The sequence below is a fragment of the Muntiacus reevesi genome, chromosome 8 (genome assembly GCF_963930625.1).
Source record: "Muntiacus reevesi chromosome 8, mMunRee1.1, whole genome shotgun sequence".
Lineage (NCBI taxonomy): Eukaryota > Metazoa > Chordata > Mammalia > Artiodactyla > Cervidae > Muntiacus > Muntiacus reevesi.
This window is the reverse complement of record NC_089256.1, coordinates 22372807-22386217: the sequence shown is the minus strand read 5'-3', so window position 1 is coordinate 22386217 and position 13411 is coordinate 22372807. Positions and strand designations below refer to the sequence as shown.

Here is a 13411-nt window from a genome sequence, read left to right as displayed (position 1 = left end):
ATCTCCTTGCAGTCCAAGGGACTCTCAAGAGTCTGCTCCAACACCACAGTTCAAAAGCATCAATTTTTCGGTGCTCAGCTTTCTTCACAGTCCAACTCTCATATCCATACATAACCCCTGGAAAAACCATAGCCTTGACCAGACAGACCTTTGTTGGCAAAGTAATGTCTCTGCTTTTTAATATGCTATCTAGGTTGGTCATAACTTTCCTTCCAAGGAGTAAGCATCTTTTAGTTTCATGGCTGCAGTCACCATCCGCAGTGATTTTGGAGTCCAGAAAAATAAAGTCTGACACTGTTTCCACTGTCTCCCCATCTATTTCCCATGAGATGAGACCGGATGCCATGATCTTAGTTTTCTGAATGTTGAGCTTTAAGCCAACTTTTTCACTCTCCTCTTTCACTTTCATCAAGAGGCTTTTTAGTTCCTCTTCACTCTCTGCCATAACGGTGTTGTCATCTGCATATCTGAGGTTATTGATATTTCTCCCAGCAATCTTGATTCCAGCTTGTGCTTCTTCTAGTCCAGCATTTCTCATAATGTACTCTGCATATAAGTTAAATAAGCAGGGAGACAATATACAGCCTCAACGCACTCCTTTTCCTATTTGGAACCAGTCTGTTGCTCCATGTCCAGTTCTAACTGTTGCTTCCTGACCTGCATACAGGTTTCTCAAGAGGCAGGTCAGGTGGTCTGGTATTCCCATCTTTTTCAGAATTTTCCACAGTTTGTTGTGATCCACACAGTCAAAGACTTTGGCGTAGTCAATAAAGCAGAAATAGATGTTTTTCTGGAACTCTCTTGCTTTTTAGATGATCCAGCGGATGTTGGCAATTTGATCTCTGGTTCCTCTGCCTTTTCTAAAACCAGTTTGAACATCTGGAAGTTCTCAGTTCACGTACTGCTGAAGCCTGGCTTTCAGAATTTTGAGCATTACTTTACTAGCGTGTGAGATGAGTGCAATTGTGTGGTAGTTTGAGCACTCTTTGGGATTGCCTTTCTTAGGGATTGGAATGAAAACTGATGTTTTCCAGTCCTGTGGCCACGGCTGACTTTTCCAAATTTGCTGGCATATTGAGTGCAGCACTTTAACAGCATCATCCTTTAGGACTTGAAATAGCTCAACTGGAATTCCATCACCTCCACTAGCTTTGTTTGTAGTGATGCTTCCTAAGGCCCACTTGACTTCACATTCCAGGATGTCTGGCTCTACGTGAGTGATCACACCATCGTGATTATCTGGGTTGTGAAGATCTTTTTTGTACAGTTCTTCTGTGTATTCTTGCCACCTCTTCTTAATATCATGATTATCTGGGTCATGAAGATCTTTTTTGGACAATTCTTCTGTGTATTCTTGCCACCTCTTCTTAATATCTTCTGCTTCTGTTAGGTCCATACCATTTCTGTCCTTTATTGAGCCCATCTTTGCATGAAATGTTCCCTTGATATTTCTAATTTTCTTGAAGAGATCTCTAGTCTCCCATTCTGTTGTTTTCCTCTATTTCTTTGCATTGATCAGATTGATAAGAAAGGGAAGGCTTTCTTATCTCTCCTGGCTATTCTTTGGAACTCTGCATTCAGATGGGAATATCTTTCCTTTTCTCCTTTGCTTTTCATTTCCTTTCTTTTCACAGCTATTTGTAAGGCCTCCTCAGACAACCATTTTGCCTTTTTGCATTTCTTTTCCATGGGGACGTTCTTGATCCCTGTCTCCTGTACAATGTCACAAACCTCCATCCATAGTTCATCAGGCTGTCTGTCTATCAGATCTAGTCCCTTAAATCTATTTCTCACTTCCACTGTATAGTTGTAAGGGATTTGATTTAGGTCATACCTGAATGGCATAATGGTTTTCCCTACTTTCTTCAGTTTAAGTCTGAATTTGGCAGTACGGTGTTCATGATCTGAGCCACAGTCAGCTTCTGGCCTTGTTTTTACTGACTGCATAGAGCTTCTCCATCTTTGGCTGCAAAGAATACAATCAATCTGATTTCAGTGTTGACCATCTGGTGATGTCTATGTGTAGAGTCTTCTCTTGTGTTGTTGGAAGAAGGTGTTTGCTATGACCAGTGCGTTCTCTTGGCAGAACTCTATTAGCCTTTGCCCTGCTTCATTCCGTATACCAAGGCCAAATTTGCCTGTTACTCCAGGTGTTTCTCGACTTCCTACTTTTGCATTCCAGTCCCCTATAATGTAAATATCTTTTATAATACCCCTCTCCAAAAATCAGAGATGCAAGGTATCTACTAAATGTATCAATTCTGGGCCTGAGGAGATCCCCAGGGATGCCTGTGTCACCTTGCTGGACCCACAATGAGACAGACTTGGGCCAAGGTCTCAACCAGCACCTGAAATCCACTGGCTCCATCTTTGGTGAACCACGTGATGTTTGGGCTCTGAGGATTGGTGTGAGTTCAGACCTGATATTTAATGACCTTCAGAAAGTCTTATTTTTCCTTCTCCAGTACATAGTCACCCTGGTTATATTAGTTGTTGAGACTGCTGTAATAAAGTACCACAAACTGAATTTAAAACAGAAGCTTATTGCCTCTCAGTTCTAGAGGCTAGAAGTCTGAGATGAAGGTGTCACTGGGGTTGGCTCCTTTTCTGAGGGTGACTGTTGTTCCTGGCTGCCCCCCAGCTTCTGTCAACCTCAGGCATTCCCTAGGCTATAAATGGTATTAACCGTCTATGTCTTTACATCACATTCTCTCTGTGTATATCTGTGTCTAAATGTTCTCTTTTTATAAGAACACAGTCATAAAGGATTATGTTGTTGTTTAGTCACTCAGTCATGTCCAACTCCTTGCAACCCAACCCCATGGACTGTAGCACATCAGGCTTCCTTTTCCTTCAGTATCTCTCTGAGTTTGCTCAAACTCATGTCCATTGAGTCAGTGATGCCATCCAACTATCTTCCTCTATTGCCCTCTTCTCTTCCTGCCCTCAATCTTTTCCAGCATCAGGGTCTTTTCCAATGAGTCGGCTCTTCCCATCAGATGGCCAAAGTACTGAGCTTCAGCTTCAGTGTCAGTCCTTCCAATGAATATTCAGGGTTGATTTTCTTTAGGATTGACTCATTTTACCTCTTTGCTGTCCAAGGAACTCTCAAGAGTCTTCTCCAGTACCGTAGTTCAAAAGTGTCAGTTCTCACTTGGCCTTCTTTATGGTCCAAATCTCATATAGAAAGACTACTGGAAAAAACATAGCTTTGACTATACAGACCTATGTTGGAAAAGTGATGCCTCTGCTTTTTGTCTAATGAGTTTATCTCAACTTGATTATCTGCAAATCAATTCCAAATACACTTATGGGTACTAGGGGTTAGGACTGCAGCATCTTTTGAGGGGACACAATTTATCTCTAGCAAACGAGCCCTTGTGGAGGACTCAGATCACTCTGCAGAAGCCTCAGCACTTGCATCTGTGGCCTTACTGTGAGGCTCTTCCTCAAGGGGGCCTGGCCTTTATTCCTGTTGAGAGACTCTGGATTCCACATCAACTCTGGACTACAAAGGCTCGAGGAGCCATGGGTCTTGTGAAGGATGCTGGTGTCTCCTCAGGGCAATTATGAACACCTGAGTGACAGGTGTATGCAAAAGATTGCAGTACTGCATCAATAGGAGCCTGGGGAGGATGGTTGAGGGTGGAGTTGAGGGATGTTGGACCCCTGGGTGGTTGAGAAGGGTTCACACCGTAGGTCCTTCCAATAGTGAAACCTCCCTGAGCCTGGCACCCCTGCATCTGCTTCATCACTGACCTTCTCACAGCTAATGTGCCTGTGCAGTGCCTGAAACTTGTAGAATGCAGATTTGACCTCATGAAGTCCAGGGTGGTGGGGGAGCATGTCTTCTGTAATCCCAGGGTGGGATTCTGCTAACCCAAGACCACCTTGAGTAGCGAGGCTGCTGTGATTGGGGGTGGAGGGTAGGATTCCAGTATTTCTGCTGCATGAATTCTTGGCCGCTTTTGACCCAGGACTTGGTTAACCACTAGCAGGATGGTCACAGACTGGTTCCAAATTGGGAAAGGAGTACATCAAGGCTGTATATTGTCACCCAGCTTGTTTGACTAATATGCAGAGTGCACCATGTGAAATGCCGGGCTGGATGAAGCATAAACTGGAATCAAGATTCCTGGGAGAAATATCAATAACCTCAGATATGCAGATAACACTAACCTTATGGCAGAAGGTGAAGAAGAACTAAAGAACTTCTTGATGAAAGTGAAATAGTTGGCTTAAAACTCAACCTTCAAAATATCAAAATCATGGAATCCAGTCCCATCATTTCATGGCAAATAGATGGGGAAACAATGGAAACAGTGAGAGACCTTATTTTCTTGGGCTCCAAAATTGTTGCAGATGGTGACTGCAGCCATGAAATTAAAAGACATTTGCTCCTTGGAAGAAAAGCTATGACCAACCTAGACAGCATATTAAAAAGAAGAGACATTACTTTGCTGACAAAGGTCTGTCTAGTCAAGGCTATGGTTTTTCCAGTGGTCATGTATGGACATGAGAGTTGGATCATAAAGAAAGCTGAGCACCAAAGAATTGAGGCTTTCCAATTGTGGTGCTAAAGAAGACTTTTGAGAGTTCCTTGGACAGCAGGAGGATCCAACCAGTCAATTCTAAAGGAAATCAGTCCTGAATATTCATTGGAAGGACTGATGTTGAAGCTGAAACTCCACTTTAGCCACTTAATGCAAAGAGCTGACTCATTGGAAAAGACCTTGGTGCTGGGAAAGACTGAAGGCAGGAGGAGAAGGGGACGACAGAGGATGAGATGGTTGGATGATATCATCAACTCAATGGACATGAGTTTGAGCGAACTCCAGGAATTGGTGATGGACAGGGAAGCCTGGTGTGCTGCCGTCCATGGGTTGCAAAGAATCGGACACAACTGAGCAACTGAACTGAACTGAGGATAGTCACGGCCTCTCATGTGCTTGGTCAGCACATCTCTCCCAAATCTTGGGGAGTGTTATGATGCCAGTCCTCTGAGAGTGGCACCTCATCCTCTACGGTCCAACACCCCACACACTGTCCTTCCAGAGTCCTGCTGATGCCACTCTGCAACTCTCCTGGACACAGGCTGTGCCTCTGTCTGAGCTATGAGGCATCACAACCTCATGCACCTGGAAGTGATGCAGAGATGTGGAGACGATCCCATCCTGTGGCTACATCCCGTGTGAGCTGGGGATGGGGGTGGGGGGCAATGGTCAGTGGAAGTGTTTATGGAGAGGAAAGATGCTCGGTCTCAGATGGGGGTAGAAGGAACACCTCTGCTGGGGGAAAGGGTCAGGGAGTTTGCTCAGGATCCCAAATTGTCATTCTCATCTTTCTGCCCAAGCATCCCAATACCATGTTTAGAGTTTAACTCTTTGCTCTCCAGTGTCAAGGCTTTGGTGTAAGGAAGCAGGAAATGATGGACATCTAATTGGTGTTGCAAACCTAGGATCTGGGCTGGACCTGAGCCCCACTCTCACTGCCCTGCCACTCTGGGGGCTTAGCCAGGAAAGCCTTTCCACTGTCCCATTCCCAGGAGGACACTCTCAGTCCTCCATTTCTTCTTTCCTTCTTGAATGTTGTGTAGCTCTTGGAAGAAGCCAACTGACCCCCATCTTTACCACTTGACTGTTACCAGGGAAATGAGATGCCCCCCTCACTCATGCTCCCCTCAGGTCCCCTGCCTTACCTTCACTCCACAGCTCCTTTGATGGGTTTGTGACCTGTGCCCAAAGACCTGCCCAGGGAGCCAAACTTGGGTCTCATTTTCAGGATCTGTCAAGAAAGAGGGTCACTGTTGGTAGCAATTTCTGTATCAGTCAGTCGGCCTGTCATTCCCAATGCAGGAAATTAAAGGAAAATTAGATGGACAGTGCTGACCTCTCTTTGGGGTTTGTGAACCCCTCTGCCAGAGGAGTGAGGGGAGGGATCAGTTTTGGGGGGCTGGAGAAGACCACTGTGTGGAGAACAGTGCCCATGGGGCTGTAGGTGGACCTGGGATCACGGCCCATCCAGAGTGACTCTGCTGACTTCCTCCCAAGGACCCGTGTCCTGCTGGCTCCACCACAGTGGCCAGAAGCCAGAGGACCTGAGGGCAGGACACAGCCAATGCAGCGCCACCCCCCAAGGGCTCAGAGAGCTGATGGGATGGGCAGACAGAGGACACCCAGCTCTCCCAACTCAGACACTGACCCTTGAGCAGAACCAGTGTGGCTCTGGGATGGGGGAGACAGGGTGAGGAGATGGGACAAGTCAGGCCAAGTCACACCACGGGCAGTGGGGATGGGGAGGGGGCCTGGAGATGGAGAACTTTATCCCCAAAGCAGGAAGGTCTGCTGGGCATGCAAAACCAGGGGCATCCTCCACCCCAGAACCCTAGCATGAGAGGATGGCAGGTTAGATCAAGCACCAGCTCCCTTGGGGTTCAACCACTTTATTTTCCAGTAAGAAAAGTGAAACCCAAGAGGACTTAAACTATTTATACAAGATGATACAACCCCTTAGCGGACCAACACTCAATTCAGTGCATTGCCTTCTTCAACAAGTGGTCATTAAAAAAATATAGAACCATAAATTATCCTATGATTCTGCGATCTTATGTTAGCCTTGTCTTCTAGGAGTCTTGGAGTTGTTGCTGCAAGTCTGGGACGGCCTGAGAGTGACACAGGCTCTGCCAGCCGTGCCACCTACACGAGGTCAAAGTCATACACGCACAAGGAGTGAGCAACAAGCATCCATGAATCCTGCACATTGCGCCTCTCCTGGAGACCCTGTCTTGGGATTGGCAGCTGGAGTCGGGGTGTGGGCTGGGGGTGAGCCTGACTCAGAACGTGGCTGCCCTGGTTCTAACTCTGCTCCCTTCTCCTGGAGACCCTGTCCTGGGATTGGCAGCCGGAGCCAGGGGGGTGGGCTGGGGGTGAGCCTGACTCAGAATGTGGCTGCCCCGGTTCTGACTCCACTCCCCTCCCAGAGGGACCCCCCATGGCAAACTTAACAGGTCACCCAAGAAAAATCAGTCTCACTTCAAAGCTTTACTATTTCCCCAGAGCCTAATCTTTCAATGAAGAGAGAACATTTCCCCTATATTCATTCATTCATTCTTCAACAGATATTTATTGAATAAGGCACCCCAGGTGCTGGGTCCACCTGAGCCCACCAAGCAGGTGAAGCCCCCCGTGTCATGGACCTTCTGCTCTGCTGGAGGGCTGGGAGAGGGTCGATAAGTAACAAGCCCGGGGCGCAAGCAAGTCACTGTGTCCCATAGAAGGTAGTGAGAGTTGCAGGGCAGGAAGGGCCAGAGCTGGGGAGGGACCTGGGACACGGGGCTAGGGGAGACCCTTTGGGATCGGAGTCAAGGAGGCCGCACCTGGAGGACCTGAGCAAGGGAGCCCCTCCCAGATGCAGGTCTCCTGCTTAAGGGAGCGCCCAATACATCATCAGTGTCATGTCAGCTCTTGTACACACAACCTCATTGTGAAAAGGACTCCATTGTAAAGGAAAGAACAAAGCAAAAAAATTTATTAATTAGTTTTTAAGATGTGCTGCTGCTTACTCTCTAAGTCGTGACCAACTTTGGCAGCCCCATGGACTGTATAGCCTGCCAGGCTCCTCTATCCACGAGATTTCCCAGGCAATAACACTGGAGTGGGTTTCCATTTCTTCCTCCAGGGGATCTTCCCAACCCAGGGAGGGGTCGAACTTCTGTCTCCTGCATTGGCAGGCATATTCTTTACCACTGAGCCACCAGAGAAGCCCGATTTTTAAGATAAATCATCTTAAATAATTTTGAAGAAAAATAAGGTAATTTATCCTTAATTAATTAAGATAAATAAGTAAAAATGCTCCTACAAGGCCACAGTGTAAGTAGGAGGTTGAACATATGTGATTTTCAATGTGGATGCCAGCAGAAAGGGGCCCCTCAGGACAAGGCCAGGTCAAAGAGCCTATGGGTGCTTTGCACATGCACCAGTTTCCCAGGAGGAAAGCCTGACACGACAAACAAATGGGGAAAAGAAGTTTGAAGTCCAGGTCCTAGTATTTTCTGCTCTTCTTGTCCGGGCACAGCGGTTCCATGAGACGTGAATCCTGAAAATCATTGAAAACAGCTGCACGCCCACTTGGAAAGGACCACACCAGGCCGGCGGGCCTCACCTGTCCACTGTCCTTCTCTGAACCACTGTGGGGGGAGCCCACGGCCACTGCTGACCCTGTGCCTGGCATCGCTTGGGCATCTCTCACTATGAATCACTCTCAAATGAGTGTGCTGTTGACTTAGTGGGACCACGGTGGGGGAAGCCCAAGGTTACTGCCGACCCTGTGCCCGGTGTGGTGTGGGCGTCTCTCTCTGAATCACCCTCCAATGAGTATGTTGTTTGCTTAGCAGGAGGGTCTCTGAACAGTTCAGGCGCTGGAAGAGGTCATGACCAGGGAGACTCCCACAGGATAAGAGAGGAACTTTCTGAATCTCCAAGCCTTCAACCATGATGACCGCAAGATAAGGCATTTTTCTCTATCAGCAAACCTGTCAGTTTGGCTTGGCCGCGTTTGGGAAACACCTTCTAATCAGTGGCGATTACTTGGAATGAAAGGTTTCGGGGCCCTCCTTAGGCAAACGTTATCTGGCCCTCTGTAGAAAGCAAACAGAGCCTGCAGTATAAGATTGAGGGCCAGGACCCACTCTCATCCTGGATCGCGGGCCCCTCTGGAAAGAGCAGGAAAGTCACGGCCGCTATGGAGCCCAAGGTGATCTGCGTGGTGGTGCTGGTTTTCGCGCTGGCCCTCGGCAGCCTGGCGCAGAGTGAGACCGGTAAGACAGCCCCTTGCTGCTCCTCACTGGGCACCTCGGGCAGAGGCCCACCTCTGGGGGGAGTCAGGGCTTCATAACATACTTTTGAGCCAAGTGCTGTTTTGTGCCAGGATCTGTTCTAGGCCCTGGAGAGATTTTGGATGGCAGAATACATAGAGGACAGCGGGAGGGTAGAGGGGCCCGTGGAAGCGTTGGGAACTGCAGTAAGAAAGTAACGATGACTGTCTTCAGTTGTTCAGTCGCTCAGTCTTATCCAGCTTCTTGCGACCCCGTGGACTGCAGCACGCCAGGCTCCTCTGTCCTCCGCTGTTTCCTGTAGCAGCAGTGTTAGTCACTCAGTCGTGGCCGACTCTTTGCAATACCACGGACTGTAGTCTGCCAGGCTCCACTATCAATGGGACTCTCCAGGCAGAAATACTGGAGTGGATTGCCATTCCCTTCTCCAGCGGGTCTTCCCAACCCAGGGACTGACCCCGGGTCTCCTGTATTGAAGGCAGATTCTTGACCATTTGAGCTACAGGGAAGACCTCCTGAGGTTTGCTCAAATGCATGTGCATTGAATCGGTGACACCATCTAACCATTGAACTGGCATCTCCTGCATTGACAGGTGAATTCTTTACCACTGAGCCACCAGGAAAGCCCTGTCTTCAGAACTGCTGCTAGAACATCCTACTGCTTTTTAAGTATCACATTTCAAAGAGCTGTCTTTAAGGTCGGAAATAAGTACAGCTCTTCCAAATGTCTGAGCCAAACTCTGCCCCCTGGGGCTGGACCCACTCACGGTCCCACACAAACGTCCGAGAGCCTGTTCCGAGGGTCACCGTCTCTGGGAACCCCTCTGACAGGTGCTGTGGGCCCCTGGGCCCCCTGCTCTAAGGAACCCAGACCCTGTCCCACTGGAGTGTGTGTACTGTCAGTGCCTAGTCCATGGGCATCACCAAGTGAGGGTCTGAAGGCGGGAGGTCCCACTGCCTCCTCTCAATATGTCTGTCTCAAATCTTTTCTCTGCACAACGGGGTCAGTCTTCAGCTTTAGAGGATTGTCACAAAATTAAGTGGTATTTGGGAAAAACTACAAAGTGCCATATAAACGTTATTTATTACTGGTAGATATATTTTTAAATGGAGGGGACAGGAGAAGAATTTTCCAAACTTATTGAAATGAGGATTCCCATAGAGGTTTGAAGGGAGGTAAAGGACAGTTCCCATGTGTCTCTGGGCTCCTTCCAAGGACATCACGACTCAGGAACAAAGGATCAGGTGTGGGGGTTCAGGGGAGGGGGCCCCACAGTCTAAGGTAAGGAGGAGGGAGCAGGCTGGACCTGAAAGGAGGTATGACCTGCTTTTAGGGATGGAGGAGGTGGTCTGTGCCTGGCCGTCTGCACCCACCAGCCCATCTGCATCTTCCCTGCCAGTCTAGCACCTAGCTCTGTCCACTGCACAGCCTGGCTCCAGGAGGATGTGCAGCCCAGCCCTGTTCCCCACCCTCCAGGCTGCTGCTGGCTACCCACTGGCCCTGCCCTGGGGCCCAAGGCTCAGCTTTTCTCTGTGGATCTCACAGGTCAGCTACCCTGTGACAACGGAAAACTCCATCCAATTGTAGTGTAGCTGCTGCTGCTACTCCTGAGTCGCTTCAGTCGTGTCCGACTCTGTGCGACTCCCAGAGACAGCAGCCCACCAGGCTCCCCTATCCCTGGGATTCTCCAGGCAAGAACACTGGAGTGGGTTGCCATTTCCTTCTCCAATGCATGAAAGTGAAAAGTGAAAGTGAAGTCGCTCAGTCGTGTCAGACTCCTAGCGACCGCATGGACTGCAGCCTACCAGGCTCCTCCGTTCATGGGGGTCTTCCAGGCAAGAGTACTGGAGCGGGGTGCCAGTGTAAGTGTAGACTTGGATGGAAATCATTTCTGTCTAATCCTGTTATGCAACAGAACATGGTGGGCAAGGGAGACTCCTGTGGACAGAACCCTTGGAGACCTTCAGTTCCTATTTGGGATAGCAATTGGTGTGGCGGGGGCAGTGGGGGGGATCTGGTTACCCAGCCAAGTAGCCCCTCCCCCTCCTCTAGGGAGAGAAAGGACATGAGAACTATGGTACCAGTTCTGTATACGTAGCCCGTCTTGACCTTTCCCACCGCTTTGCCTAGTGGAGTGGGTGATAACCACCTTTGCTCTATGTCAAGACAGAAGCCCTACAAAGATCAGGTTGTGTGATGGGCTCTGATTTAGGACACTCAGCTGGACTCCATGGGGGACAAATGTGGCCTCCTGCCCCTCAGTCTAGGGGAGGCCCTGCATCTACCTGTCTTAGCTGGACTGTCTTTTAGAACGAGCGCGATGCCCTAGGTCAAAGCCAGCCCATGACAACATCTGCTCTGGATCTCGGTCCTGCCCTCCTCTCTGACTCTCTTCCCTCTTCTGTCAGGGCTCCTTCCCTTCCCGTCTCTTTATCACCCACACTCCTAACGCCTCGTGCACATCCCTCTAGCTCCAGGACAGACTGTTGTCTGGGAGTGAAGGAGCACCTGCACAGCCAGGCCTCTCTCTGGAACCTGGCTGATGGTCCTCATCCATGGGCACCCCGAGACCAGGTGCAGAGAGAAGCCCCCCATTCTCCATTCCCATCCCCAAGAGACAGAAGGGGCTTCAGACTCTTCTGCCCCTGCATCAATCTGTCCACCACCAGATCCGAGCGGTGCTCCTTCTCAGAGCCCCAAGTCCAGACCCCACAGACCTTGCATCTAGATCACGTGGGCACTTCTAGCTGCCCATCTCCCCTGCATGTTCTTTGCCTTGGGTCAATGGCCTCACGTACCTGGCTAGAGCTTCTGAGGATAGCTGCTTCTTTGCTGTAGAGCTCTAGAGCTGCAGTCATTCACTCCCAGCCCTCAGCCTGCCTTCCCTGCACTGCCCCACCCGCCTGCCCCTCTTACCTGGAACACACCTTGCTCTCTCTCTTTGTCACCTTTGAACACTCTGCTCTCTCTCCTTGGGATACCCATTGCCTCGGTCTTATCTGGTCAGCCTCCTCCAACAAGAAGCCCTCTTCACTGTGTTCGGTCTGTAATCAATCACCCCTGCTGGGCTTGCCCTGTGGCTGGCTGCAATATGCTGTTTTGTATGTTTACTTGGCTTCCTCCTCCATCAGACTGTTAGCTTCTCAACAACAGCTTCTCTATTTTCAATTTCTGGGCCCCTGTTACCCAGCACGGGGCCTGGCATGAACTTGATCTTTGAGAGGATAAAAAAATTCCTGTCTGTGTCCCGTGCTAGCTCCAGTTTCTAGCACCCACAAACAGTGCTCAACAGATATTTACTTATCTAGTGACTAAAGTTTAATAATTGTTCATTGACATTAATGAGCAAATGGGTACATTGCCTGGGTAGGTGAAAAGTCTATGAATCCTGGACACCTCGCATTTTTCCTGAGTTTCAGCGTTTCCGCGCCAGTAAGTGAGCTGGGTCTCCATGGGCTGTTCGTCTGATGGCTGATTTAACTGGGGAAGGAGGCAAAGTGGAGGGTGGGTGGGTCATAACAGTGAAGGTGTCAGCTCATGACTTACTTTCACCTCCTGGTCCATATCCTTTCAGAGACATGTCAGGTGGAACCCCATCAAAGACAGAATTGTGGTTACTCCGGCATCACGGCGAAGGACTGCGAAGAGAAAGGCTGCTGCTTTGACAACACAGTCCGTGGAGTCCCGTGGTGCTTCCATTCTGCGCCCGTGGAGGAAGGTAGGGCCTTGTCAACCCCACAGAGTCTGAATACACGGGACCACGGGGCCCTAATTCAAGTTGCCAGCTGTGTCTTTACCCAGAGTCATGGCCTCGGGGTGACTAGGAAGATGTAGTTTTGCCTAAATCAGTGTGAATCCAGGGCTGGGGGATGGAAAGAGCTGGAAAACCTGTTTGGTGGGGCACCCTATTTTTCCTGGCTTTTCTTCACATGTCTAACCATGGATCTGTGAAGAGTTGTCCTTGGTCATGCTTCATTGCTCACTTCGGGTTGGGGCTTGGAAAAAATGACAATTACAGGACAAAGACCATCCTTGTTTTCTAGAGAATTTTCCCAGTGAGATTTTTAAGTAAATTCTCTGTGATTATTTAAAAGTGAAAGAAAATACTTATTCTCACGAATGCATCTCTTCTCTCGGACACTTCACCCTTGCAGAGTGTGAGATTTAGACGCTTTTCCAGTGGAAATGGCATTGGGGTGAGAAGAACATCTGCCTGGTACCAGGGGCTCAGCTCCATCGCTGGTCGGATGTCTTGGGGTCCTATGAACCTGAACTCCCCGCCTGGATTGACTGCTCAGATTCTTTGTATTCCAAATTAGCCTAAAAATTAAAAGAGATGAATGTTCCTCTCTGCTTGCACTTCTTATAAAAATGTAAACAATTTTCCCTTCTTTGAAAGAGAAATGCGATACTTGTGCCTCTGGGTTCTCACTGTGGATTACACATTAACTCAGGCTATCTTGGGCCAGAGGAGACCATGACTTGTAACATTGTTAGGTTGTCTTGGTGGATGTTCAGCCATCGGTCCGTGCACCAGGCCATCAGGTTAAAAAGCCTCAGAGAATCAACGTGAGCCCATG

General features: G+C 49.0%; 1 protein-coding gene across 1 annotated transcript; it reads left to right on the top strand.

The window, feature by feature from the left end:
- Positions 1 to 8739: 8739 nt before the first annotated feature.
- On the top strand, positions 8740 to 13163 carry TFF1 (trefoil factor 1). The gene is made up of 3 exons (XM_065943183.1): positions 8740 to 8815; positions 12406 to 12549; positions 12986 to 13163. The coding sequence occupies exons 1-3, from the start codon at positions 8740 to 8742 to the stop codon at positions 12997 to 12999; spliced, it is 234 nt and encodes a 77-aa protein (XP_065799255.1). The 3' UTR covers positions 13000 to 13163.
- The last annotated feature ends 248 nt before the right edge of the window (positions 13164 to 13411 follow it).